General features: G+C 37.1%; 1 protein-coding gene across 4 annotated transcripts in view; it reads left to right on the top strand.

Annotated features, from left to right (window-relative positions):
- The window catches only part of MACROD2 (mono-ADP ribosylhydrolase 2), a 2,013,670-nt gene that overhangs the window by 60,346 nt on the left and 1,925,417 nt on the right, over positions 1-27,907 (top strand). For all 4 annotated transcript variants that reach the window (XM_057529039.1, XM_057529040.1, XM_057529041.1 and 1 more), the window contains exon 3: positions 25,670-25,777. In XM_057529039.1, the coding sequence (XP_057385022.1) occupies positions 25,670-25,777 (108 nt within the window). The remainder of the gene's footprint in view (positions 1-25,669; positions 25,778-27,907) is intronic.

Below are 27,907 nucleotides of genomic sequence, written 5' to 3'. Positions count from 1 at the left end.
ATATAATCGATCCTGGAGAATGTTCCATGAGCACTTGAGAAGAAAGTGTATTCTGTTGTTTTTGGATGGACTGTCCTATAAATATCAATTAAGTCCATCTTGTTTAATGTATCAGCTAAAGCTTGTGTTTCCTTATTTATTTTCATTTGGATGATCTGTCCATTGGTGAAAGTGGGGTGTTAAAGTCCCCTAATATTTTTGTGTTACTGTCGATTTCCCCTTTTATGGCTGTTAGCATCTGCCTTATGTATTGAGGTGCTCCTATGTTGGGTGCATATGTATTTACAATTGTTATATCTTCTTCTTGGACTGATTCCTTGATCATTATGTAGTGTCCTTCTTTGTCTCTTGTAATAGTCTTTATTTTAAAGTCTATTTTGTCTGATATGAGAATTGCTACTCTAGCTTTCTTTTGATTTCCATTTGCATGGAATATCTTTTTGCATCCCCTCACTTTCAGTCTGTATGTGTCCCTAGGTCTGAAGTGGGTCTCTTGTAGACAGCATATATATGGGTCTTGTTTTTTGTATCCATTCAGCCAGTCTGTGTCTTTTGGTTAGAGCATTGAATGCATTTACATTTAAGGTAGTTATCAATATGTATGTTCCCATTACCATTTTCTTAATTGTTTTGGGTTTGTTATTGTAGGTCTTTTCCTTCTCTTGTGTTTTCTGCCTAGAGGAGTTCCTTTAGCATTTGTTATAAAGCTGGTTTGATGGTGCTGAATTCTTTTAGCTTTTGCTTGTCTGTAAAGGTTTTAATTTCTCCGTTGAATCTGAATGAGATCCTTGCTGGGTAGAGTAATCTTGGTGTAGGTTTTTCCCTTTCATCACTTTAAGTATGTCCTGCCATTCCCTTCTGGCTTGCAGAGTTTCTGCTGAAAGATCAGCTATTAACCTTATGGGGATTCCCTTGTATGTTACTTGTTGCTTTTCCCTTGCTGCTTTAATATTTTTGCTTTGTATTTAATTTATTATAGTTTGATTAATATGTGTCTTGGCATGTTTCTCCTTGGATTTATCCTGTATGGGACTCAGTGCTTTCTGGACTTGATTGACTATTTCCTTTCCCATGTTAAGGAAGTTTTCAACTATAGTCTCTTCAAATATTTTCTCAGTCCCTTTCTTTTTCTCTTCTTCATCTGGGACCTCTATAATTCGAATGTTGGTATGTTTAATGTTGTCCCAGAGGTCTCTGAGACTGTCAGCAATTCTTTTCATTCTTTTTTCCTTATTTTGGTCTGCGGTAGTTATTCCCACTATTTTATCTTCCAGGTCACTTATCCGCTCTTCTGCATCAGTTATTCTGCTATTGATTCCTTCTAGAAAATTTTTAATTTCATTTATTGTGTTGTTCATCATTGTTTGTTTGCTCTTTAGTTCTTCTAGGTCCTTGTTAAACGTTTCTTGTATTTTCTCCATTCTATTTCTAAGATTTTGGATTATCTTTAGTATCATTACTCTGAATTCTTTTTCAGGTAGAGTGCCTATTCCTTCTTCATTTGTTTTGTCTGGTGGGTTTTTACCTTGCTCCTTCATCTGCTGTTTGTTTCTCTGTCTTCTCGTTTTGCTTAACTTACTGTGTTTGTTTGGGGTCTCCTTTTCGCAGGCTGCAGGTTCGTAGTTCCCGTTGTTTTGGTGTCTGTCTCCAGTGGGTAAGGTTGGTTCAGTGGGTTGTGTAGGCTTCCTGGTGGAGGGGACTGGTGCCTATGTTCTGATGGATGAGGCTGGATCTTGTTTTTCTGGTGGGCAGGACTGCATCTGATGGTGTGTTTTGGGGTGTCTGTGAACTTATTATGATTTTACTCAGCCTCTCTGCTAATCGGTGGGCATGTGTTCCTGTCTTGCTAATTGTTTGGCATGGTGTGTCCAGCACTGTAGCTTGCTGGTCGTTGAGTGGAGCTGAGTCTTAGCGTTGAGATGGAGATCTTTGGGAAAGCTTTCGCCATTTGATATTACATGGAGCCGGGAGGTCTTTGGCGGACCAATGTCCTGAACTCGGCTCTCCCCCTTCAGAGGCACAGGCCTGACTCCTAACTGGAGCACAAAAACCCTGTCAGCCACATGGCTTTTGGGAAGTCTGAGGTTTTCTGCCAGCGTTCAGTTGGTGTTCCGTAGGAGTTGTTCCATATGTAGATGTATTTATGATGTATTTGTGGGGAGGAAGGTGATCTCCACGTCTTACTCCTCCGCCATCTTGATGGTCCCCACTATGTCATAATTCATTTAATTCTCACAACAACCTTATAAGATAGGGAGTATCCCCATTTTACAGGTGAGTCAACTGAGGCCCAGACAAGTTAAATTTGGTCAGTGCCACACAGCTAGTAAATAGAACTGGGATTCAAATCTAGAAATAATGCTTCTAGAATCTAGGTTTTTTTTGTTCTTTTTTTTTTAACCACCATCCTTTACTGACTCTTAGAAGAGGGGATATTACAGGTACATATATAGCTATAACACAAATAGAAAGAGATATTCTTTTAAATAACATTAAACTACAGGATGGCATGCAAACTGTATGAGTCATCATTACGGAGGGAGAGAAATACTGGACTGCTATTAACTAGTTCTGTGACTTGGGCAAGTAATGTAACCTCTTAGGACTTTGGTTTCTTCATCTATAGAGTTCCAAGGTCTCTTTCAGAAATTCTGTGGAATTCCAGTTTTTTTCTTTTCATTAATTTATTCCTTGTAACTCCCTCCTTCCCCTGTTTTGTTTAGATGTAGGTATCTATTACAAGTTAAATCATAGCCTCTGAAAATGTCAACTTTTCATTTAAATTGCACCGGAGTGTTCGTTATACCTTTGTATGTGATACTGTAGAGAAGTCCATTATTATGGGCTTTACTATGTGGATTTTGACCCCTAGGGAACACACCAGGTCCTCTTAAATATAAACACAGTCAGTAATCGATTGGTCAATGAATTCTGTATTGTGCATTTACCAGATACCTGCCTCTGTGCCAGATCTTGTAAAATCCTGAGATGTTAGAATTAATTGGGCGTTGTTTCTGCATGCTAGAAATTTTATAGAAATGTTCACTGTGTAGTATTTTGAAACTTAGTCTTTAAAATTTGTTCATTTTTGTGAAATGACAAAATACCAAAATGACATTTTAAAACATTTTTGTGTCAGAGTGTAGAGATGAATACAAACACAGTGATTTCACAATTTTCAAAAATTTACCCAAGATCCACAGTTACAAACATGTATTATGACCCATAAATATGTGCATGTAATTGAAACAAAATTTTCATAAAACAATACTTTTTATTAGTATATGTGATGCACTGTAACATTTTAATTCTATTCTATATTAGTTTGTGAAAAAGTTGGTTGCAGTCTATCAAACTGAGTTCATAATCCATAAAGTATCTTAACCTACACACTGAAAAATATTACACTTAAATAGTAAAAAAGGAGGCATAATTAAATATGCTACTGTTTTTCTGATTTTTTAGTTCTTTTCTATTATTTCTGTATTTGAACCAGAATTTATTTATCTATTTTTATAAATTAGGATTTCATAAATTTCCTAAAAGGGCAGAAATTTGATTCTCTCTTTCTTTGAAGTATAACCTTATGAACTTAATTAATTGATTTTTATGCAAGGTTACTTTAAGTATTAGGTTGCATTATTCTTATATAAGCTTTAAACTAGGAGCCGTACTATGTAGTCATATCATAATTTTTAACTAAATTGATTTTTAGCAGAATATGTCATTAGGATAAAGCACACCTTTTTATCACCTAAGCTCCCATCTCAATTCTTCAAGGATAGTCACATTAAACTTTAAAAAAAAATCCTGTATGAATGAAGTGTGTCCTTATTTAAAGAACTTATAGATCTAATTTTTTTTAAACCTTGTGAGACTGATCCTTATTATGAGGGAATATTGCACAGTGGTTAAACACAGGGATTCTAGAACCACATTTCCAGGGTTCAAATCTTGTCTCTGTCAGTTGTAAAATGTTGGGCGAGTTAGTTGCTTAATTTCCTTGTGCCTCAGTTTCCTTAAGTTACCTCAATAGAGTTGTTATGATTCAAAGTGTTAATATAGAGAAACAGGCCATCTAGAATAAATGGGTAAACATTTGAATGTATCATTTTAGGAAGGAGGGTGGAATTAGGATGTATGCAAATGGATCTTTCGTTCTTATTTAAAGACATGATGCTGGGCACCCTGCACCCTCTCCTGCACACACATTCCTCCCTCTTCAAGCATATCCATTCATTCTCTAATCTTACGGTTCTTTCAGGTGTTGGAGATGTTACACTAGAAGACCCTCTCTCCTAGGCTAACTCATAATAACTGTTATGCCAGGTGTTTGCAACTTCATTTTTGTGCTGTCTTCTTCAAAGCCCCCTCTTGCTCCTCTCCTCTTTCTTCTCTCCCTCCCTCTTCCTCCTCCTTCTCCTCCTTTCCTTATCAGTTAGCTTTGCTGTGCAACAAACCCTTCAAAAATTAGTGGCTTAAAATAACATTGTTTTTATTATTGCTCATTAGTCTCTGGTTAATCAGGAGGTTTTATAGTCAGCTGGTGGATTGGCTGGGGCTAGATGGTTCTGGACAGTCTCACTCACATGTCTGGCTGGCAGTTGTCAAGCTGTTTGGTCTAGGGAGCCTCAGCTGGGATGGCTTGTCTCTGCTCCCAGTGGCCTCTTATTCACCAATAGGCTAACCTGGGCTTTGTTACATGGTGGTCTTGGCATAGCAAGAGAGGGCAAATACAAATGTGCAAGCAATTGTTAAGTGCTTGGGTCACATTTGTTGATGCCCCATTGGTCAAAGCAAATCACATGGAAAAACTCAGTCATTGAGGAAGAGTATTATACAAGGACATAGACACAGGGAAGTACGATTCTTTGGAATTCTTTTTGACTCAGTTTATGAAACACGTTCTGAGTTACTGAGTTTTTACTGCATCTTAGATCCCAATATAAGTTTTGATTGCAGTTTAATTGTTTGACAGGCAAACATTTATTTTAATTTGATGGGAATTTGTCTCATGTTCTTTTTTTCATGCCATTTCAGTATTTTCTATTTTAAATAGATTTTTAATAGTTACCTTGGATTTGTAGTCATTAATCTTTTGAAGCTCTCCTGAAGAAATCTAACACCCAAATGCCTGTGGGAGACAGCCAGGTAAGTAACTGGGTGAGGCCAGCTTAGTTTAGGTATAAACAAATATACTGTAAATTGTAAATTGGAAAGCAAAGGATGCCTCTCAAAGGGTGTAGCCTCTACTCACACATCATGAGAGGATGTGGGATCAGTATTTCCAGATCTTCTGATTTTTCAAGAGAACTAGGAAATCTAAGTTTTAATGTGAAATTTCCTGACTTTGAATGCTAAAATTTAATTGAATGCTAAAATTGAAATGCAGTTAAAAAAGCAAAAACAGTGATACTGTTTAAGCTGAAGAAAATCTTATCTTTGGGCTAAATTCAAGAAAAAGCTGTCAATTTGTGACTTCTTTAATGGATCCCAAACAGCCACCATCCAAGGCCTTCCACCATCTGGTTTAAACCTGAATAGTTCTGATCTCATCTGCCACTACCCCCAGTTTGTGGTGCTTTCCATATTCTCATCATGGATGAATCTTTACTTTTCCTCAAGGCAAACTCTATTTTCTGCCCCTTTGACTTAGGAATGCCCTTCCTCTTTTCACTCTTATCCCATCCTACTGTCCTCTGGTATTCTTCCTGATCCTTTAAAACTCAGCTTGGATATCTCCACTCAAATAAAACTTCGTTGAATGTTCTGTCTGAACCTCGAAGTACTTTAAGTCTTTCTCATGGCATTTATAGTACTTTTCCCTGTATTGAAGTTATTTGTGTATGCTTTATTATTCTGCTAGAGGGTGGAGTTCATAGCTTGGCTGGACTTTATATTTCCTGCATTGGTTAGCATGGCTATCATGCCTGGATTCCTGCCTCCCTGCTCAAGTGAGGTCTCACCCAAATATGAGCGCTTTATCTAATGGTTTCCTTGACTTTCCCTGACAGGGTTAGTTTGGAGTCCCAGGACTGAAAATAAAGGGAATTTGTTGCTGAGAATTTCATCCATGGAAGCTCTGTGGAAGTTGGAAATAGGAAGAGAGGCAGGGGGATTAAATGTTGGCCCAATGAAAGAAGTGAGCTGTTAAGTTGGAAGGGCAAAACAGACAGGAATCTGGAATAGTGGCAAGATGATTGTTAGCCTGACATGGTCAGATAGGATATGGAGGTGTGCAGATCAGCAGGCTGGCTGGTTTCAAGACAGAATCTCAGAAACACAGCCTGCATCCCTGGGGTTCCTCTAGTTCTCACGTTGTATATTCTTAAAGCCTCGTAATGAACCCAAAGATATTTTTCTGATCATCTTGATTATAAATTTAATTTAATTTAAATGCTGATTTCTATAGAAATTTGCTTGAGCTTTCTTTCTTTCTTTTTCCCACTTTTGTGGCATGGTCTCCTACTAACTTTTTTGTTTTATTTTTAGAGAGAGGGAATATTAATTTGCATTTGTATATACAGAGCTGGATTAAAACCAAACTGATTTTAACTGGCATCCTCAGAATGAAAGAGGTCAACTGGCAAAATAGGGCCCTTGTTGTGGGATCACCAGCCAACTTATTGGCACCCTTGGTGGCTTTTTTGTTATCATGCCCATGGGTGCTAAAATATAGAGGATGTTAATATGAGGGAACATAAGAATTTGAAGTGTTCTAGGCACTTCATGTGAATATCTCCTAGTATCTTAGTCTTCTGAGCTGTCAGAGGACCCAGTGATGATCTGTTAGCTGTATATCAAATGGTCTTTAGGTAATTTGGCAGTTACAGAGGAAAAGTGATGAGGCAGTTTTGTTCAATATATTTTAAAAGTTTGAAATGTAAAATATAACTATGATTTTTATGAAAATTGTATTATATTATCAATATTATAGTCTTAAGGGTTATGCTTTTAAAACAAGGGGAATGTTGGTCAGTTTATCTTAATTAAGATTCAGTTAACAAAGTTTGTTTCTCCTAAGGTATTTTAATGTTATTAGTGAGTTAATGTATATTTGATTAAATTTGCTTTTGTTGTTACTATAGCATTGCATTATATTCCTACATAAAAATGGATCAGTATCTCTAAAGTGGTTTATTTATGCCTAAAAAAGAGGTGAAATAGTAACATAAATGCCAGAACTCAGAATAAGGTCATAAATTTAAATAGTAAACTGAATCCCAGTACAAATAGAGTAGGTGTTGGGACAAATGAATCAGCAAGTTTGATGATTTTGCATAAATAAACGAAAAAGAGAAAATACAAATAAAATGCATGATTAATATGTGCAAATTTGATTTTATTATGTGGTTCTCTAATGCCTCGTGTGTTGTATGTTATGAAATTTTGTAAATTGTAGCGAGAAATCATGGAGGCCCTTGTATTATTTGCAAAGTATGGTAACCACTTCAATAAACATTATTCTTCTTTTTTTCTAGGGCAGAAGTAAATAATGCTTTTTGGGGGGAGTGAAATTGATGCATTTTGCAACTAAAGGGAGAGAGAGGATCTAAATAACAGATACCTCATTCAGAGTTGGATGCATTATAATAAAATAGGTAAATGAGAGCCTGCCTAGCTTGCTGGTAAAGAGCACGGGCTACCTGGGCTCCGATCCCAGGTTTGTACTTACCAGCTGTGTGTACTTGGTCCATCGACCTCCTTTTTGTATGCCTCAGCTTCCTTATCTACATGGAGAGAATAGTGGTAATATGTACTACGTAGATTTGTTCTGAGGATTATAGGCTGTAATATTTGTAAGCATTAGAACAGCAGCTGGCACATAGTAAATGCTATACAAGTATTAAGTAATTAAACTAGAACTAAATGAAAATGTCTATTAGAGGGAAATGTTTTTATAAAGATGAGATTATGACTCATACAAATATAAATTGAATATTTATCAACAATTTTATTTAACTCTGGTTCAAAGGAGAATTTAAAGAACCACACGTGTATACACAGTAAGGAACTCTGAAATGCATTTACAAATAAATGCAAATTGTCCATAGGAAAGTATCAGTTGCATTCAAGGGAACATAATTTATTTGCATTTCCACAGACAAGAATCATTTGCATTATTATCTGTTTTCTACAATTTACAGAATTACAAAATAGCTCGAAGACAATGAAAGGTAGAGATCATTTGAGATGTAGAGATCATTGGTGATCCAGTGCCTGGTGGTGATCTCCACTGAGCCAGAGCCCCAGATGACTGTCAGCTGAAGCACAGTAGGGACAGATTTTTAACCTTAAGATTCTAAGTATACTCTCTGAAGCTGGGTTAGAGGTCAAGGCTTCTTTGTTTAAAAGGTGCTTATTGGGTTGGAAATCTTTCTTCCTGGCTCTTTATTTCAAGCAGAGATTCACTCCTGGGCTGGAAAGGCTTTTCCTGCCTCTTTGTAAGGCCTCTCTGTTCTCTGTCTTTATTTGATCTGCTTCTCCCATGGGGACTTCTCAGTTCACTGAAACCCCTCCCTGCACTTGAGGCCCTGAGGACTATATGCTCTGCAATCACTGTCTACTTCCTTTCTTGCTGGCATGACTTTACTAAGGATAATTTGGAACTTCATTGGCTTCTTTGGGAAACTTAAGATTTCCCCAGACTGGATCCTCTAAGACCTCTCCCTTTCCATTGCTCTGGTCCTTCTTCCTCCTCTTACACCTTTGATTTTCCCTTCAGTTCCATTTAAATCCTTTGATATATCCCTCTTCAAAACCCCTATCTTCTTCATCCCTCCTCTCCTGCTGCCAGACTTTTCCCTTCCTACTTAAGCTCCTCAGCTCATATAGTCACTTGAACTTTAGGCCCCCTGCTCCCAACTGGGGACTCTCAAGGTACTCAGGGGCCCCTGAAAGCAACTACTTGAGGCTCAAAAGGAAGAAAAGGTGATTGAAAACAGACTGGATGTTTTGTCCACTCAGAAAAGCTTTGGGGACAGCCAGGCAGCTGCTTGATGTCTCCTGTCAGTTTCTCACCTAAAGTTTAGTCCACATCCTCCATAAGATTACATATCAGGGCAAATGAAAAATCTTGAAAGTCTCCTCCACAAATACTGGTAAAAAGCATTAGCCCTTGTATTGAACAGGTAACCTTAAGTTGCTCCTTCTGCCAGAAACAAGATTTGGATAAAAATATCAAGGGGAGCAAAGACCAGAGTATATTACTATATTTACCTGACTCATGGCTAAAATTTTAATGTGAAAGCTATAAGGTCTCTGTTTGCATCTGTCTGTCTGTATGTTTATGTACATATGCATTTATGTGTATATGATATCTTTCTACTTTCGGATGGTATTACCAAATTAATTCATAAAATCCCATGAAGGAGCTCTATGCAAATTAGCTTAGAGATAAATTAGCATTACATAAGTTAAATATTCCTAAAACTCCCAGAAATATAGAAACTAACCCAAAAACTTTTCAAGTTTACATGACTTGGGTGAATCTCTGGTAAATAAGACTAGTTTAATATTGTTGGTTTAAAAAAACAGGTATGTCTTCTGACTTATCAGCAGTTAAGTATAATACGAGCATACATTTTTGTTGTACTTGGGTTTACTAGTCAAATAAGCTTACGTTATATCTACTAGATGTTTAAGATTATAAATATTATAAATTCAACCCAAGACCAAATATACAAGTAAAGATGTAGTAAAAATGAATTGCTTGTTATCCATGACTTCTTGTATATCAAGCGTAGCAGTAAAAGAAAATCCACGTGTTTAACTTTTTTAGGTTTTTGCTTTTGCAAACTTGCCTAACATGCATGTGCTGTAAAAATAGTTAACAGAGAGATAACTTGAGATGATGGTCAGCTTTGTTTTATGTTGTAATATGTCTGCATAAAAATAGTTTCCAAACTCTTTTTAGTACCTTGTAACCTTAGACTTATGTTAAATTAAGTATAGATATTCATTATAAAAATCTAGATTATTTCTAAGTAAAACAAACTACTGAAATACTGATTACTGAACATAACTTTGTTTATATACTTTGGCTTCTTTATTTTAATGTGGTATAGAGAAGCTAAATGTATTTGAATCTGTTAATAAATGTCCTTTGCCATATAAAAAAACATGTCTCTAGAAATCGAAAGACGATAAATGTATAAAATTTGCTAGCCTGCTACAGAATGCTGACATGTGACAATTTGCAATTGTCTACTTCTTAGTCTTCTCTGTAAAATAAAAATTGGTTAAAAATTATAATTAATGTATATAAATGAAACTACTAAATATAATAAACAATAAGAGAAACAACTCTGTATGCAAGGTTTGTGAGGAATGAAGGATTTTTGTTGTTGTTAAGGAAAATGAGAGTCATTTTATTCTAAATTGAGATCACTGCTTATTTCAGAACGAGAAAGAGAAAAAACGTCAGAGAAAACCTGAATGGATATAGAGTTATAGAAGGTTTGCAAAAGAGGAATTTTATCTGTGATCAAATTAGCTAAGATTGAATGAATTTGTTTTTTGTTTTTGTTTTTAAATGAGCCCAATAATGTACTGATGCAAAACTAGAGTTGGGTTTTCTCTCTGTTAAAGTAACGAAGTTTTCTTGGATTATTAGTCTGATCTTAATAAGAGATCATAAAAGGATTTTCTTTATCTTTTAAGTAATCTACTTAGGAACAAAGATTCTATGTCTTATCAAAATAATTTCCTGTTCTTTATGTTGTTTTTATTATGTTCCCCAAATCAAATCCTAAATGAAATCTTGAACTCTAACTGAGATTGATATCTCCCAGAGGGTTCCTGGAAAATCTCAAAGGATTTGTTTTTTTACCTTGTAAAAAAGGAAAGGTAAAAAAATAATTTGGTTTAAGGGGACTTCCCTGGAGGTCCAGTGGTTAAGACTTCGCCTTCCAATGCCGGGGGTGTGGGTTCGATCCCTGGTCAGGGGGCTAAGATCCCACATGCCTCACGGCCGACAAAACCAAAAGATAAAACAGAAGCAATATTGTAACAAATTCAAAAATGGTCCACATCAAAAAAAAATCTTAAAAATTTTTGATTTATTTGATATATTACATTACATGGGAAACATTGTCCAAAAAGAAATGATGCTTAACCTTCCCATGGTTATATTTGTGTGGGTAAAAATTATTACTATGTATATTTCAGAAATTGTATGAAGTTCATAGAAATTTGCCAGTATTCGTTTCGTCCATCTTATGTCCTGGTATAATTTTGTCAGTTATAATTCGAGTTATTTAAACATTGTATGTCATAGAAATAACCAGATTCCCTCATCAGTTATATCATTTTTATAATAAACTCTCTTCAGATCTTTAACAATGACCATTTTTATGTCTTTTATCATTCACAGATAATTTTTGTTTTACTCTGATTCTTCCCTGAAAGCTCTTGCAGTCAACTACAGGCAAGAGTGCTTTGTCTTCAACAAAAAGTGACTATTTCAGAGATCCATGGAAAGGACTATGGCAAGCACGTTAGTGTATAGGCTTCTAAAGACATTATTGCTTAAATAACTTTGAGACTGTACCGCTGGACCAAGTAAGGATTTCCAGAACTAATGGAGAAGCTGACTGGTTTAAACAAAACAAAACAAAACAAAAAAAATGCTAACCCAAGATCAAGCAGAACAAAAATCCATTACATGAAGAAGAAAAAAAAGAATATACTATAAAAAATGTTTAGTAGAACAGAATAGAGAATTCAGAAAGAGATCTCAGTATATAAGATTACTTAATATAGTTGTTGTTTTAATGGAATAAAGAAAGTATGTGGATTTGTTGTTGCTGTTGTTGTTCCAACACATTAAATAACGCTGGGGGAAGAAAACAAATCAGTTACATGGGACTGAATGAACTAACGACGAAGAATGATTATTTTTGTGGTTATTGTTTTGGAACAATACTGGTTCTTTAATGTTTTATTTAAGGAACCTCTTTTTATCTTTTCTCAAGCTCTCTGTAACTCATGACAATTTAGTTAATTATACTTTTGTAAACAGAAATGAAACATTTAGCTTTTCTCCCTACCTGATCTCTCCAGAATTCAGAAACTCTATTGAGTATTCCTTTTTTTAAAATTTTTTAATTTTTTAATTATTTTATTTTATTTTGTTTTATTTTAAACATCTTTATTGAAGTATAATTGCTTTACAATGGTGTGTTAGTTTCTTCTTTATAACAAAGTGAATCAGTTATACATATACATATGTTCCCATATCTCTTCCCTCTTGCATTTCCCTCCCTCCCACCCTCCCCATCCCACCCCTCTAGGTGGTCACAAAGCACTGAGCTGATCTCCCTGTGCTATGCGGCTGCTTCCCACTAGCTATCTATTTTACATTTGGTAGTGTATATATGTCCATGACACTCTCTCACCCTGTCACATCTCACCCCTCCCCCTCCCCATATCCTCAAGTCCATTCTCTAGTAGGTCTGTGTCTTTATTCCCGTCTTGCCACTAGGTTCTTCATGGCCTTTTTTTTTTTTTCCTTAGATTCCATACATATGTGTTAGCATACTGTATTTGTTTTTCTCTTTCTGACTTACTTCACTCTGTATGACAGACTCTAACTCCATCCACCTCATTATAAATACCTCCATTTCATTTCTTTTGATGGCTGAGTACTATTCCATTGTATATATGTGCCACATCTTCTTTATCCATTCATCCGATGATGGACACTTAGGTTGCTTCCATGTCCTGGCTATTGTAAATAGAGCTGCAATGAACATTTTGGTACATGACTCTTTTTGAACTATGGTTTTCTCAGGGTATATGCCCAGTAGTGGGATTGCTGGGTCGTATGGTAGTTCTATTTGTAGTTTTTTAAGGAACCTCCATACTGTTCTCCATAGTGGCTGTATCAATTTACATTCCCACCGACAGTGCAAGAGTGTTCCCTTTCCTCCACACCCTCTCCAGCATTTATTGTTTCTAGATTTTTTGATGATGGCCATTCTGACCGGTGTGAGATGATATCTCATTGTAGTTTTGATTTGCATTTCTCTAATGATTAATGATGTTGAGCATTCTTTCATGTGTCTGTAGGCCATCTGTATATCTTCTTTGGAGAAATGTCTGTTTAGGTCTCCTGCCCATTTTTGGATTGGGTTGTTCGTTTTTTTGTTATTGAGCGGCATGAGCTGCTTGTAAATCTTGGAGATTAATCCTTTGTCAGTTGCTTCATTTGCAAATATTTTCTCCCATTCTGAGGGTTGTCTTTTGGTCTTGTTTATGGTTTCCTTTGCTGTGCAAAAGCTTTTCAGTTTCATTAGGTCCCATTTGTTTATTTGTGTTTTTATTTCCATTTCTCTAGGAGCTGGGTCAAAAAGAATCTTGCTGTGATTTATGTTATAGAGTGTTTTGCCTGTGTTTTCCTCTAAGAGTTTGATAGTGTCTGGCGTTACACTTAGGTCTTTAATCCATTTTGAGTTTATTTTTGTGTATGGTGTCAGGGAGTGTTCTAATTTCATACTTTTACATGTATCTGTCCAATTTTCCCAGCACCACTTACTGAAGAGGCTGTCTTTTCTCCACTGTATATGCTTGCCTCCTTTATCAAAGATAAGGTGACCATATGTGCGTGGGTTTATCTCTGGGCTTTCTATCCTGTTCCATTGATCTATATTTCTGTTTTTGTGCCAGTACCAAACTGTCTTGATTACTGTAGCTTTGTAATAAAGTATGAAGTCAGGGAGCCTGATTCCTCCAGCTCCATTTTTCGTTCTCAAGATTGCTTTGGCTATTCGGGGTCTTTTGTGTTTCCATACAAATTGTGAAATTTTTTGTTCTAGTTCTGTGAAAAATGCCAGTGGTAGTTTGATAGGGATTGCATTGAATCTGTAGATTGCTTTAGGTAGTAGAGTCATTTTCACAGTGTTGATTCTTCCAGTCCAAGAACATGGTATATCTCTCCATCTATTTGTATCATCTTTAATTTCTTTCATCAGTGTCTTATAATTTTCTGCATACAGGTCTTTTGTCTCCTTAGGTAGGTTTATTCCTAGATATTTTATTCTTTTTGTTGCAATGGTAAACGGGAGTGTTTTCTTAATTTCACTTTCAGATTTTTCGTCATTAGTGTATAGAAATGCAAGAGATTTCTGTGCATTAATTTTGTATCCTGCTACTTTACCAAATTCATTGATTAGCTCTAGGAGTTTTCTGGTAGCATCTTTAGGATTCTCTATGTATAGTATCATGTCATGTGCAAACAGTGACAGCTTTACTTCTTCTTTTCCGATTTGGATTCCTTTTATTTCTTTGTCTTCTCTGATTGCTGTGGCTAACACTTCCAAAACTATGTTGAATAATAGTGGTGAGAGTGGGCAACCTTGTCTTTTTCCTGATCTTAGTGGAAATGGTTTCAGTTTTTCACCATTGAGGACAATGTTGGCTGTGGGTTTGTCATATATGGCCTTTATTATGTTGAGGAAAGTTCCCTCTGTGCCTACTTTCTGCAGGGCTTTTATCATAAATGGGTGTTGAATTTTGTCAAAAGCTTTCTCTGCATCTATTGAGATGATCATATGGGTTTTCTCCTTCAATTTGTTAATATGGTGTATCACGTTGATTGATTTGCGTATATTGAAGAATGCTTGCATTCCTGGGATAAACCCCACTTCATCATGGTGTATGATCCTTTTAATGTGCTGTTGGATTCTGTTTGCTAGTATTTTGTTGAGGATTTTTGCATCTATGTTCATCAGTGATATTGGCCTGTAGTTTTCTTTCTTTGTGACATCTTTGTCTGGTTTTGGTATCAGGGTGATGGTGGCCTCGTAGAATGAGTTTGGGAGTGTTCCTCCCTCTGCAATATTTTGGAAGAGTTTGAGAAGGATAGGTGTTAGCTCTTCTCTAAATGTTTGATAGAATTCGCCTGTGAAGCCATCTGGGCTTTTGTTTGTTGGAAGATTTTTAATCACAGTTTCAATTTCAGTGCTTGTGATTGGTCTGTTCATATTTTCTATTTCTTCCTGGTTCAGTCTCGGTAGGTTGTGCATTTCTAAGAATCTGTCCATTTCTTCCAGGTTGTTCCTTTTATTGGCATAGAGTTGCTTGTAGTAATCTCTCATGATCGTTTGTATTTCTGCAGTGTCAGTGGTTACTTCTCCTTTTTCATTTCAAATTCTATTGATTTGAGTCTTCTCCCTTTTTCTCTTGATGAGTCTGGCTAATGGTTTATCAATTTTGTTTATCTTCTCAAAGAACCAGCTTTTGGTTTCATTGATTTTTGCTATTGTTTCCTTCATTTCTTTTTCATTTATTTCTGATCTGATCTTTATGATTTCTTTCCTTCTGCTAGCTTTGGGGTCTTTTTGTTCTTCTTTCTCTAATTGCTTCAGGTACAAGGTTAGGTTGTTTATTCGAGATGTTTCCTGTTTCTTGAGGTAGGCTTGTATTGCTATAAACTTCTCTCTTAGCACTGCTTTTGCTGTGTCCCATAGGTTTTGGGTCATCGTGTCTCCATTGTCATTTGTTTCTAGGTATTTTTTGATTTCCCCTTTGATTTCTTCAGTGATCACTTCGTTATTAAGTAGTGTATTGTGTAGCCTCCATGTGTTTGTATTTTTTACAGATCTTTTCCTGTAATTGATATCTAGTCTCATAGCGTTGTGGTCGGAAAAGATACTTGATACGATTTCAATTTTCTTAAATTTACCGAGGCTTGATTTGTGACCCAAGATGAGATCTATCCTGGAGAATGTTCCATGAGCACTTGAGAAAAATGTGTATTCTCTTGTTTTTGGGTGGAATGTCCTATAAATATCAATTAAGTCCATCTTGTTTAATGTATCATTTAAAGCTTGTGTTTCCTTATTTATTTTCATTTTGGATGATCTGTCCATTGGTGAAAGTGGGGTGTTAAAGTCCCCTACTATGATTGTGTTGCTGTCGATTTCCCCTTTTATGGCTGTTAGTATTTGCCTTATGTATTGTGGTGCTCCTATGTTGGGTGCATAAATATTTACAATTGTTATACCTTCCTCTTGGATCGATCCCTTGATCATTATATAGTGTCCTTCTTTGTCTCTTGTAATAGTCTTTATTTTAAAGTCTATTTTGTCTGATATGAGAATTGCTACTCCAGCTTTCTTTTGATTTCCATTTGCATGGAATATCTTTTTCCATCCCCTCACTTTCAGTCTGTATGTGTCTCTATGTCTGAAGTGGGTCTCTTGTAGACAGCATATATATGGGTCTTGTTTTTGTATCCATTCAGCCAGTCTGTGTCTTTTGGTGGGAGCATTTAATCCATTTACATTTAAGGTAATTATCGATATGAATGTTCCTATTCCCATTTTCTTAAATGTTTTGGGTTTGTTATTGTAGGTGTTTTCCTTCTCTTGTGTTTCTTGCCTAGAGAAGTTCCTTTAGCATTTGTTGTAAAGCTGGTTTGGTGGTGCTGAACTCTCTCAACTTTTGCTTGTCTGTAAAGGTTTTAATTTCTCCATCAAATCTGAATGAGATCCTTACTGGGTAGATTAATCTTGGTTGTAGGTTTTTCTCCTTCATCACTTTAAGTATATCCTGCCACTCCCTTCTGGCTTGCAGAGTTTCTGCTGAAAGATCAGCTGTTAACCTTATGGGGATTCCCTTGTGTGTTATTTGTTGTTTTTCCCTTGCTGCTTTTAATATGTTTTCTTTATATTTAATTTTTGACAGTTTGATTAATATGTGTCTTGGCGTGTTTCTCCTTGGATTTATCCTGTATGGGACTCTCTGTGCTTCCAGGACTTGATTAACTATTTCCTTTCCCATATTAGGGAAGTTTTCAATTATAATCTCTTCAAATATTTTCTCAGTCCCTTTCTTTTTCTCTTCTTATTCTGGGACCCCTATAATTCGAATGTCAGTGCGTTTAATGTTGTCCCAGAGGTCTCTGAGACTGTCCTCAGTTCTTTTCATTCTTTTTTCTTTATCCTGCTCTGCAGTAGTTATTTCCACCATTTTATCTTCCAGGTCACTTATCCGTTCTTCTGCCTCAGTTATTCTGCTATTGATCCCATCTAGAGTATTTTTAGTTTCATTTATTGTGTTTTTCATCATTGCTTGGTTCCTCTTTAGTTCTTCTACGTCCTTGTTATATGTTTCTTGCATTTTGTCTATTCTATTTCCAAGATTTTGGATCATCCTTACTATCATTATTCTGAATTCTTTTTCAGGTAGACTACCTATTTCCTCTTCATTTGTTAGGTCTGGTGTGTTTTGACCCTGCTCCTTCATCTGCTGTGTGTTTTTCTGTCGTCTCAGTTTGCTTATCTTACTGTGTTTGGGGTCTCCTTTTCACTGGCTGTAGGTTCGTAGTTCCCGTTGTTTTTGGTATCTGTCCCCAGTGGCTAAGATTGGTTCAGTGCGTTGTGTAGGCTTCCTGGTGGAGGGAACTAGTGCCTGTGTTCTGGTGGATGAGGCTGGATCTTGTCTTTCTGGTGGGCACGTCCACGTCTGGTGGTGTATTTTGGGGTGTCTGTGGCCTTATTATGATTTTAGGCAGCCTCTCTGCTAATGGATGGGGCTGTGTTCCTGTCTTGCTAGTTGTTTGGCATAGGCTGTCCAGCACTGTAGCTTGCTGGTCGTTGAGTGAAGCTGGGTCTTGATGTTGAGATGGAGATCTCTGAGAGATTTTCACCGTTTGGTATTACGTGGAGCTGGGAGGTCTCTTGTGGACCAGTGTCCTGAAGTTGGCTCTCCCACCTCAGAGGCACAGCCCTGATGCCTGGCTGGAGCACCAAGAGCCTTTCATCCACACGGCTCAGAGTAAAAGGGAGAAAAAATAGAAAGAAAGAAAGAAAGAGGATAAAATATAGTGAAGTAAAATAAAGCTATTATAAAGCAAAGCTATACAGACAAAATCTCACCCAGGAGCATATACATATACACTCACAAAGAAAGGAAAAGGGGAAAAATTAATATATCCTGCTCCCAAAGTCCACCTCCTGAATTTGGGATGATTCGTTGTCTATTCAGGTATTCAACAGATGCAGGCACATCAAGTTGTGGAGTTTTAATCCGCTGCTTCTGAGGCTGCTGGGAGAGATTTCCCTTTCTCTTCTTTGTTCGCACAGCTCCCGGGGTTCAGCTTTGGATTTGGACCCGCCTCTGCGTGTAGGTCGCCTGAGGGCGTCTGTTCCCCGCCCAGACAGAAGGGGGTTAAAGGAGCAGCTGCTTCGGGGGCTCTGGCTCACTCAGGCCACGGGGAGGGAGGGATATGGATGCGGGGCGAGCCTGCAGTGGCAGAGGCTGGCGTGACGTTGCACCAGCCCGAGGCGCACCATGCGTTTTCCCTGCGAAGTTGTCCCCGGATCACGGGACCCTGGCAGTGGCGGGCTGCACCGGCTCCTGGGAGGGGCGGTGTGGAGAGTGACCTATGCTCGCACACAGGCTTTTTGGTGGCGGCAGCAGCAGCCTTAGCGTCTCATGCCCGTCTCTGGGGTCCGCGCTGATCGCCGCGGCTCGCGCCCGTCTCTGGAGTTTGTTTAGGCGGCGCTCTGAATCCCCTCTCCTTGCGCACCGCGAAACAAAGAGGCAAGAAAAAGTCTCTTGCCTCTTCGGCAGCTGCAGACTTTTTCCTAGACTCCCTCCCGGCTAGCTGTGGTGCGCTAACCCCTTCAGGCTGTGTTCACGCTCCCAGCCCCCGCCCTCCCCGGCGGGTGAGCAGACAGGCCTCTCGGGCTGGTGAGTGCTGCTTGGCGCTGAGCCTCTGTGCGGGAATCTCTCTGCTTTGCCCTCCGCACCCCTGTGGCTGTGCTCTCCTCCGTGGCTCCGAAGCTTCCCCCCTCTGCCACCCGCAGTCTCCGGCCGCGAAGGGGCTTCCTAGTGCGTGGAAACCTTTCCTCCTTCACGGCTCCCTCCCACTGGTGCAGGTCCCGTCCCTATTCTTTTGTCTCTGTTATTTCTTTTTTCTTTTGCCCTACCCAAGTACGTGGGGAGTTTCTTGCCTTTTGGGAGGTCTGACGTTTTCTGCCAGCGTTCAGTGGGTGTTCTGTAGGAGCAATTCCACGTGTAGATGTATTTCTAATGTATCTGTGGGAAGGAAGGTGATCTCCGTGTCTTACTCTTCCGCCATCTTCTTTGACCCCCCCTGTTTTTTTTTTTTCACACACACACACTGTATTTTATTTTTACAAGAGATAAATAGACTGACACCAAGCATTGTACATGGATGACCACAATAAAAGCAACAATGATTGCAATTACCACACATGAAACACACTCATACTATGTCATAATATTGACGTTCAGTCCAGTAATCCTCCACTGTAACAGCTCCTTTACTTTGCAGTGAAAATTGATTTGTATATTCTTTGCCTCTGAGTCCTTGTGGGATTTTTTTTTTAATTCAAACAGAAAGTCACAAAAATTATACTCATCCTCATCAGTTCACTCAGTCCCATGTAATTAATTTTTTTTTTCATCTTGATCTTTTGTTAGCACTTTTATGAGTTCGTCAGTTTTTCATTAGAGTTCTGAAAATGCTTATTCATTCAGTTCAGCAGTACAGTCAGTTACCAGAAACCTGTACTTGTCAGAGTCTTTTCCATGAATTTCTTGGAAGATGAAACCCTTTTATAGGAACATATTTGCAAAAGCATCAGAGTACACCCAGAACTGTCTGTAAATGACAAAAGACTTAAAAATGACCACGGTTAAAGATTTGATGAAAGTTCATAATAATGCAGTTGACAAGAAAAGCAGTTATTTCTGAGATATACATTTTAAAGTAATAACTAGCATTATGATTGATAACATTATACCAGAACATATAAGGTTTTTAGAAATTTCATGTAATGTCTGAAACACTTATATTAACATATTTCCATACAAATAACCCAATGAAAGTTTAGTATTAGTTGTTTTGTTTGTTTTTTTATACTGCAAGTTATTATTAGTCATCAATTTTATACACATCAGTGTATAAATGTCTATTCCAATCGCCCAATTCAGCACACCACCATCCCCACCCCACCGCAGTTTTCCCCCTTGGTGTCCATATGTCTGTTCTCTACATCAGTGTCTCAACTTCTGCCCAGCAAACCGGCTCATCTGTAACATTTTTCTAGGTTCCACATACATGCGTTAATATACGATATTTGTTTTTCTCTTTCTGACTTACTTCACTCTGTATGACAGTCTCTAGATCCATCCACGTCTCAACAAATGACTCAATTTTGTTCCTTTTTATGGCCGAGTAATATTCCATTGTATATATGTACCACAACTTCTTTATCCATTTGTCTGTTGATGGGCATTTAGGTTGCTTCCATGACCTGGCTATTGTAAATAGTGCTGCAATGAACATTGGGGTGCATGTGTCTTTTTGAATTACGGTTTTCTCTGGGTATATGCCCAGTAGTGGGATTGCTGGGTCATATGGTAATTCTATTTTTAGTTTTTTAAGGAACCTCCATATTCTCCATAGTGGCTGTATCAATTTACATTCTCACCAACAGTGCAAGAGGGTTCCCTTTTCTCCAAACCCTCTCCAGCATTTGTTGTTTGTAGATTTTCTGATGATGCCCATTCTGATTGGTGTGATGTGATACCTCATTGTAGTTTTGATTTGCATTTCTCTAATAATTAGTGATGTTGAGCATCTTTTCATGTGCTTCGTGGCCGTCTGTATGTCTTCTTTGGAGAAATGTCTATTTAGGTCTTCTGCCCATTTTTGGATTGGGGTGTTTGTTTCTTTAATATTGAGCTGAACGAGCTGTTTATATATTTTGGAGATTAATCCTTTGTCCATTGATTCATTTGCAAATATTTTCTCCCATTCTGAGGGTTGTCTTTTCGTCTTGTTTATGGTTTCCTTTGCTGTGCAAAAGCTTTGAAGTTTCATTAGGTCCCATTTGTTTATTTTTGTTTTTATTTCCATTACTCTAGGAGGTGGATCAAAAAAGATCTTGCTCTGATTTATGTCAAAGAGTGTTCTTCCTATGTTTTCCTCTAAGAGTTTTATAGTGTCCAGTCTTACATTTAGGTGTCTAATCCATTTTGAGTTTATTTTTGTGTATGGTGTTAGGGAGTATTCTAATTTCATTCTTTTACATGTAGCTGTCCAGTTTTCCCAGCACCACTTATTGAAGAGGCTGTCTTTTCTCCATTGTATATCTTTGAGTATTCTTATTTTCATGGCAATGACATTCTTTGTATAGGTTCAGTAAGAATCTGTCTTCCTTGTAACAGAACATAATTGGAAAAATTAGTTGTATAGACTTTGGTTGGAATGTCATATTTGTGAATGATAATCTCAAAGATATAGAATCTCATGTTATCAGATAGTTTTAAGGAACTAAGATTTGCATTATAGAGCCAATGCTTACAGAGCCCTTTTGGAGAAACCAGTCTGGTACCTGGTTTATAGAGTTCCCAGCCTTACAGATGAGTAAGGAAGGTCACTTCCTATCAAGCCCAGGAACCTTAGGATATTCTTGGAACCTTGAGAAGAGAGGAATTTACCCAAATGTGTAGGTATTACAGGCTAAATCTGGTGGTGAGTTCTTGGATTTGCTCCCTAGCCTTGAGAGGCTTTGAAAAGTCTAATTTGAGATTCTTTATGAAAAGTTCCAGCAACGCAAACTTGAAAGGCCTAAGTGGTCAGTGACTGTTCTTGCTGCACTTATGTAAATAATCAGACCAAATCTAATGAGACCAGACTTATTTTGTAAACAAGAATAAAAATGGGGTTGGGGGGTGACTGTAGAGAGACATTTTAGGTTTCAGTGGAAAACTGTAGTGCACCCTTGTGGGTTATTAATTCCAGTCTTGCTCATTGTCTTGCACATATTGTCAATTTCCTAGTTTCCTCCAGTATCTGGCTACAACTCTCCAAAATGTTTCCAATTTTTCTCCCCTCCTCCTTATTTGGCCTCATTGAGAACTAAAACTGCCCCTTTCTTGAAGCCCTGCAAGCTGAAGCTGGATGAGCTGATATAAACTTCAAAGAAATCACCACAACAGATCATGTATGTACAACTTTCATGCTTGCTATTGTGTGGGCCATTCAGAAAGTTTGCTGGAACACCTGATGCCATCACCAAGGACACTGAAACTGCAAAAGATGCTTCAAGCCCAACATCTAGATATCTTCTCAACTGTCTGCCCTCTGGACTCAGAAACTAGTTTTATAGTGTGCTCCAACCATTGATCTTTGTTTTTCTTTTTCTTTCTATGGGATTTTTCCTCATTAAATGCCTGACTGCTTGCACCACCTAGCAGAAATCCTCTACTACCAAGTCTCAACCAATGGTTCAGCTGGTCCTTAAAGGGCAAAGGCAGCCTGATGAGAAATGGACTTACATTATTCAAAGGAAAGAAGTCTCTCTTTCCTCAAATAAGAGCAGGGACTGACAAAGACTCTCTCCTTAACTAAACTTTAGTCAGGTTCCACCAAACCCTTTTTTCAACTAGGCCCCATCCTTGCCAGACCTGCATTGTCCAATTTTAGCAAGAATCCTGCTAAATCAGTTTAGAGAGAATTTCCCATCCTTGCTATCTGGTCACTCTCCATATGTAATAAAGTTCTGCATCCCCCCCCCCCCCTCATACCCTAGGTGATATCTGACCACCCTGGCTTGCCTTCAGCAAGAATTGTGTGTTTAACCAAAATCTTCCCTCACCCACAAAGTTTCCTTTTAGTAATTTTCTTTCCACTGATCCCCACTCTGCTCCTTGGTTATAAATCCCCACTTGTTCTTGCTGTATTGGTAAGTGAGCCCAGTTCTGTACTGAGATCTCTTTCCCTTATTGTGGTAGTTCCAGAAAAAAACTTTTTTTTAAAAATTTTTTTTAACAATATCAATAGGATACAATCTGGAAAAACAATTACTATCACATGTGCACACTGACAGATATTTTAACTTTCATCTGGATAAAGCCAATGATGTACAAAATGTGAATCAGTGCTTTGTGTACATATAGAATGTCTGTGAGGGAGCAATCTTGACAGTTTTCTGTCCTATTTATTACTGAAAACCCAGGATATGGGAAAAGACACTTTGAGATCAGTGCTGATGGAACACAGTTGTGTGAAAAGGAAGGTGGTACATTGCTATTCAAGTAAAAGATGTGGCCTGTAATGGTAATTTACATTGTTATATTTACAGAGAACACTTGGTGGTCAAAAATATGCCATTTGGTTTTGGTTTATTGTTGGAGGAAATACTGATAATTATTAGTACTATCAAATTGTAGTTTTTGAGTACATTTATGCCTTTTTGATATACCATGTGAGGAACTGGACAGCAAGTATAAATCTGGCTCTGAAGAAAAATGATGCTCATGTGAATTTTTAAAATGAAAGAGAGATAAAGATATTTCTTCATGATGCTAATAATTCTAATAAGACCATTTTGAGTAACTTACTTGAATGACATGTCATAGCACTACATTTATTTAATATGTTGAATTGTTTGAACCTTTAGGCTCAAAATGTCCCATTTTTAAAGTTTACAGTTGAGAGATTAGGATTTCTTTTAAGAAAACTGAACTGTGATATAAATAGTTTAAACTTTGATGCTTTCTAATACAATTCTTTAACAATTTCTTCTGGAAAAAAATACATGATTTGTTGCCACATATGTTTAAAAGTCTTACGTGACTATAAATGCAATATTACATACATAATGCTTCATAAGAAAATGAAGAAATACTTTTTAGAACTAAATGCAACTAGAGGATAGGTCAGGAATCGATTTACTCTGTCTCCCAAGTTGAAACAGTCAGTCTTTCTGCTTTCATTTGTGATATGTTTATCAATTTAATGCCTGATGGAGTTTTAAAACTCATCATCAGTGAGAAGTCTTTATAATTTCTAGGTTTACAATAGTCCAAATATCCAGAATTTTCTGACAAAGCCACCAAATATTTATTATCATCCAACAATCTTTATTTGGGAATCAGGACTTTCTAATTTGGTAAAAGTAGTAAGAATAGAAATTGATTGGTCATGGAACTCAAGGTCTTCTTGCTCAAAGTCTTTGTCATTGGACCAGGCATTGACAGATTAGTAAGAGCACAAACAAAATCCAATCTCTTTCACTGATAGGGAATAATAATAATAATAAATGTTGAAAATATTTAAAAACTATTGTGGTATTTCAGTATGGATGCTGAAATAATATTTGTCACCTCTGTAAAACCTTTGTAAAAAAGGGGCATGTTTGTTGAGAGCTTACTATGGACCAAACATTATTCTAAGTGTAATGAACTCATGTTAACTGTAAAGGAGCCAGTAATTTATGAACTGAGGCATGGCGAAAATATATAACTTATCCAAGGTCACCCAGTTGTTAATTGGCAGAACCAAGAATTGAACAGTTAGTCTTTATCTGACTAACTCTTAGTCTTTACCTGACTCAGGGAAACAGCACTCTAGGAGTCCCTGAGGTGGTCAAGTCAGCTGTAAGTGTTTTCTATTTTGAGGTCTTCTAAAGTCTTTCTCTACTCTTTTAATGTACAATTCTCCCACATTATTCTCCTGCTTATTATTATTACTACTACTGCTACTACCACCAATGAATAATTGATTAGAATCCTTTAAGGAGAAAAGTGATTGCAAAGAAGGGGATGCTTTGGAGGCAGAGAGAGGAAAGATCACTTTTATGGCCACAGATCATTTCCTTCGTCTTGGCCAATTTTTTCTTTGGTTATCAGGGCCCGAAGACAATTTAAGTGTCTTGTAACCTATCACCTCAAATCCCCTACATACCTCATTATTGCAAGCTCATTTGACAGTGTCTTTGTGAATCAATAGCATTACCTTCCCCCTTGAAAGATTTGCATAGATCATGAGTTTAAAATGTTTGAATTTATAAATCATGTTTCCTAAAGTTATATTAAAAAGCTTTTTATGTATAGCAATTTAATGTATTTTAAAACATTGATTTTATATAGCTTCGTTGAATATATTTTAACATTACTATCTGTAAAAAAATACATGAAAATTCAGATTATAGTACCCCTCAAAAACATTAAAAAATATGTCAGGTTTTGGAAGATAATGTTTTGGCTTGTTTTAAATACACCAGCTTTCTGGCTCTTGTGTGCAGGACAGAGATTTTTCTCTTTTCAATCTAGCAGCGCCCTCTTAGAGTGAAAGGTTTATAGAATTTGATAAAGAAGCAGTATCACACTTTCAAATGTTCTTGATCCATACCATTCCGAGGGACAGCTTATTACTTAGAAGTAGCAAAGAGCTGAACCTAAATTTTTTTTTTCTGAGTAAAAATTCTTTTCAAGGATGCATTTTAGGTAATTAGAACAAAATAGAAATAAGCTCGTTCACTGTAAAAATTTATTTTGTCTTGGTAGTTACACATCTTTTTCTCATCTTCTTGTGAAACCAGTGGTACATAATTATATCTTAAAATTGATATTTTTATAATATTAATAGTAAACATTGAACTTTTTGTTGACCCATATAACATGCCTAAATTTATTGAATGCCTATTATGTATGTGATACTGCATTTGTATTGGGGAATACACAATAAATAGAGAATAAGTCAGTCACATCCCTGGTACTTATACATTTATTTCCACTTGTCTAATGTATCAGAGTGTGACCCATATTGGCTCTTGTATTCAAATTGTCTTTATTAAATTAAATAAGAATATTACTATTAATATATATTCCTTCTTTATTACAGAAGAAAATACTCAGGAAACGTCACAGGTGAAGAAAAGTTTGAGTGAAGAAGTTTCTCTCTATAGAGGTGACATCACATTGCTAGAGGTAGATGCTATAGTCAATGCTGGTGAGTAGTTGATTTTTTGTGATGTATTTGTTATACTGTTACCCTAAAGCTGGGTTCGAGTCTTGGTGGGTGTCAGGCCAAAAGACACAACCAAGCCAAAGATTGGGAGAAGGAAGGACTTATTACTTGCAACAAGTAGGAAGAACACCAGGGATCTTTTCCAAAGCAGTGTCTCGCAGAACAGCAAAATTGGGGAAGTTTTAAGCTAAGGGTACTTGCGTACTCATGAAGGGACTTGAGTGGTGTATGCGTATTCATGAAGGGACTTGAGCAGAGGAGAATTCAGCATAGAATTGGGGCAAAGGTCAACAGAGTCAAAGCTTTAGTTGATTGAAGTCAGAAAAGGTCGTCATCATCATTCCATCCTCCACCTTGATGGGGGCCTTAGTTCCTGCAGAACTCATACAGATTATTACATATATCCCTTGAGGAGGAACTAGGACTCTGTTTTATCGCTGAACTATTGTTTCTTGACTGCTTTTCCTTTGTTCCTGCATTCTTTCACTTCCCTTAAAATCATTAATTACTGAGACCTGTTCAAAGGCAAGCAGTGTGGCCAGGCTTAGATCACAAAATGACTTAGGCCAAAAATGGCCTCTCTTACGTCAAGAAAGCCATGCCTGGTTCTCTTTCTCTGGGGACCCCCTGTCCTATCTGCTTATAATATGAGTATTTATTATTTAAAAATATTTTTTCATAAATAGGAATAGAGGTATTTTAGAAAAAAAATCCCTTCAGGAATAGAAATATCATGTATTTACCTTATTCATTAAAAACACTGAAGGTTTATTTTATGTATGTGATACAGTTAACGTGCTAACTCTACATGGTATCCATGCTAAGTTGAAACTAGGGTACTGGACCACTGGAAAAGTGACAGATTGTTGGCAGAAAGTTCTTCAGAAAGAACTTTAGCAGCTGTATTATTGTTAGTTTAATGCCTGAGTTAATAGTTGGCCAACATAAAAACAAGTTCATCAAGCTTTTTCTTCTTTTGACTTTGTAAAGAGATGATTGATCTGCAGAAGACAAAAGTAAAATATAAAGAAATTATTTCTGCAATTTCCAGACCTCGGTTGGTTTCAACTTTTCATGCTTGTTTTTAATGCTTTATTTTAATTATTTTAGTAATTAATGATATTAAGTAATTTTTGTTTTCAAACATTGGGAAAATAACAGTTAATTTATGTTTGATTTTAGTTTATTTTATGGTGGTCTGTATCTTCTATATATTTTATTATGTGGGTGTATATCAAGAAATACATAATAGTTGTGATTCTGTAAAAATAAATATCAATAATAAGAGGATATTTAATTATTTTAATTTGTGTTTTGTAAAGTTAGGCTCTTTGCAAGTTGAAAGTGTCAAAAACAAATCTAGACTTAGGTAAAAAGAAGAGGCTTTATTCAAAAAGATTATTATAATAAGGGGTCGAGGGTTATCTCAATAGGAAGAGGAGGAATATTGCAGTAGGAAGAACCACTTTGACCATGAGATCTATAAGCATCTCAAAGTTCAAGCAGAAAAGGGCTTTTCTTTTACAGGGAGAAGTAAACAGGCTGGAAAGAATTGGATGTGGGGCAATGGGATGAGAGGGTGGCATGACTGAACAGTTGATCAGGGAATGTTTTTCCTTGAGGCCAGCTGATTATTGGGAGGGGGTCTTTAAAGAGGGGTTGTTCACCTTCCATTGCTCAAGGGTGGCCCAAAGTTCAGGGGCTTGGAGGAAGGAGAGAAGCCTGAATAAATTTAGGTCAAGTCCGGTTAACAGGCATTGATCGACCAGAATGGTCACTGGGGACAAATATTTCAGCTAATCATTTATGAGATAAAGAATGGGAATTTGGAGTGTCTGTGTCTTGGCCTTGTCATAGGTTACAAGGGGTCATCGTGAGTCTTATCTAAGCTACATGGGGAAGAGTGGTTCTTTGCAGTAAGCTGTTTCCAGGAACACAAAAGGGGTGAGGGGTAATTTCTTGACAGTTTTTGCTTTCCAGGAGTACAGAATTCAGATGAAGTTCAGCATTGTCTCAGGTTTCCCTCTGGTGATTGAGTAAATTCACACAGGATAGTAGCCCTTGGTAGGTGAACGGACAGGTCTCATGGGGAAGTGAAGCACTGTTCAGGAT

This window comes from Balaenoptera acutorostrata, chromosome 15, assembly GCF_949987535.1.
Source record: "Balaenoptera acutorostrata chromosome 15, mBalAcu1.1, whole genome shotgun sequence".
Classification (NCBI taxonomy): domain Eukaryota; kingdom Metazoa; phylum Chordata; class Mammalia; order Artiodactyla; family Balaenopteridae; genus Balaenoptera; species Balaenoptera acutorostrata.
Note: the sequence above shows the minus strand (reverse complement) of the source record. Positions and strands in the feature narration are given on the sequence as shown.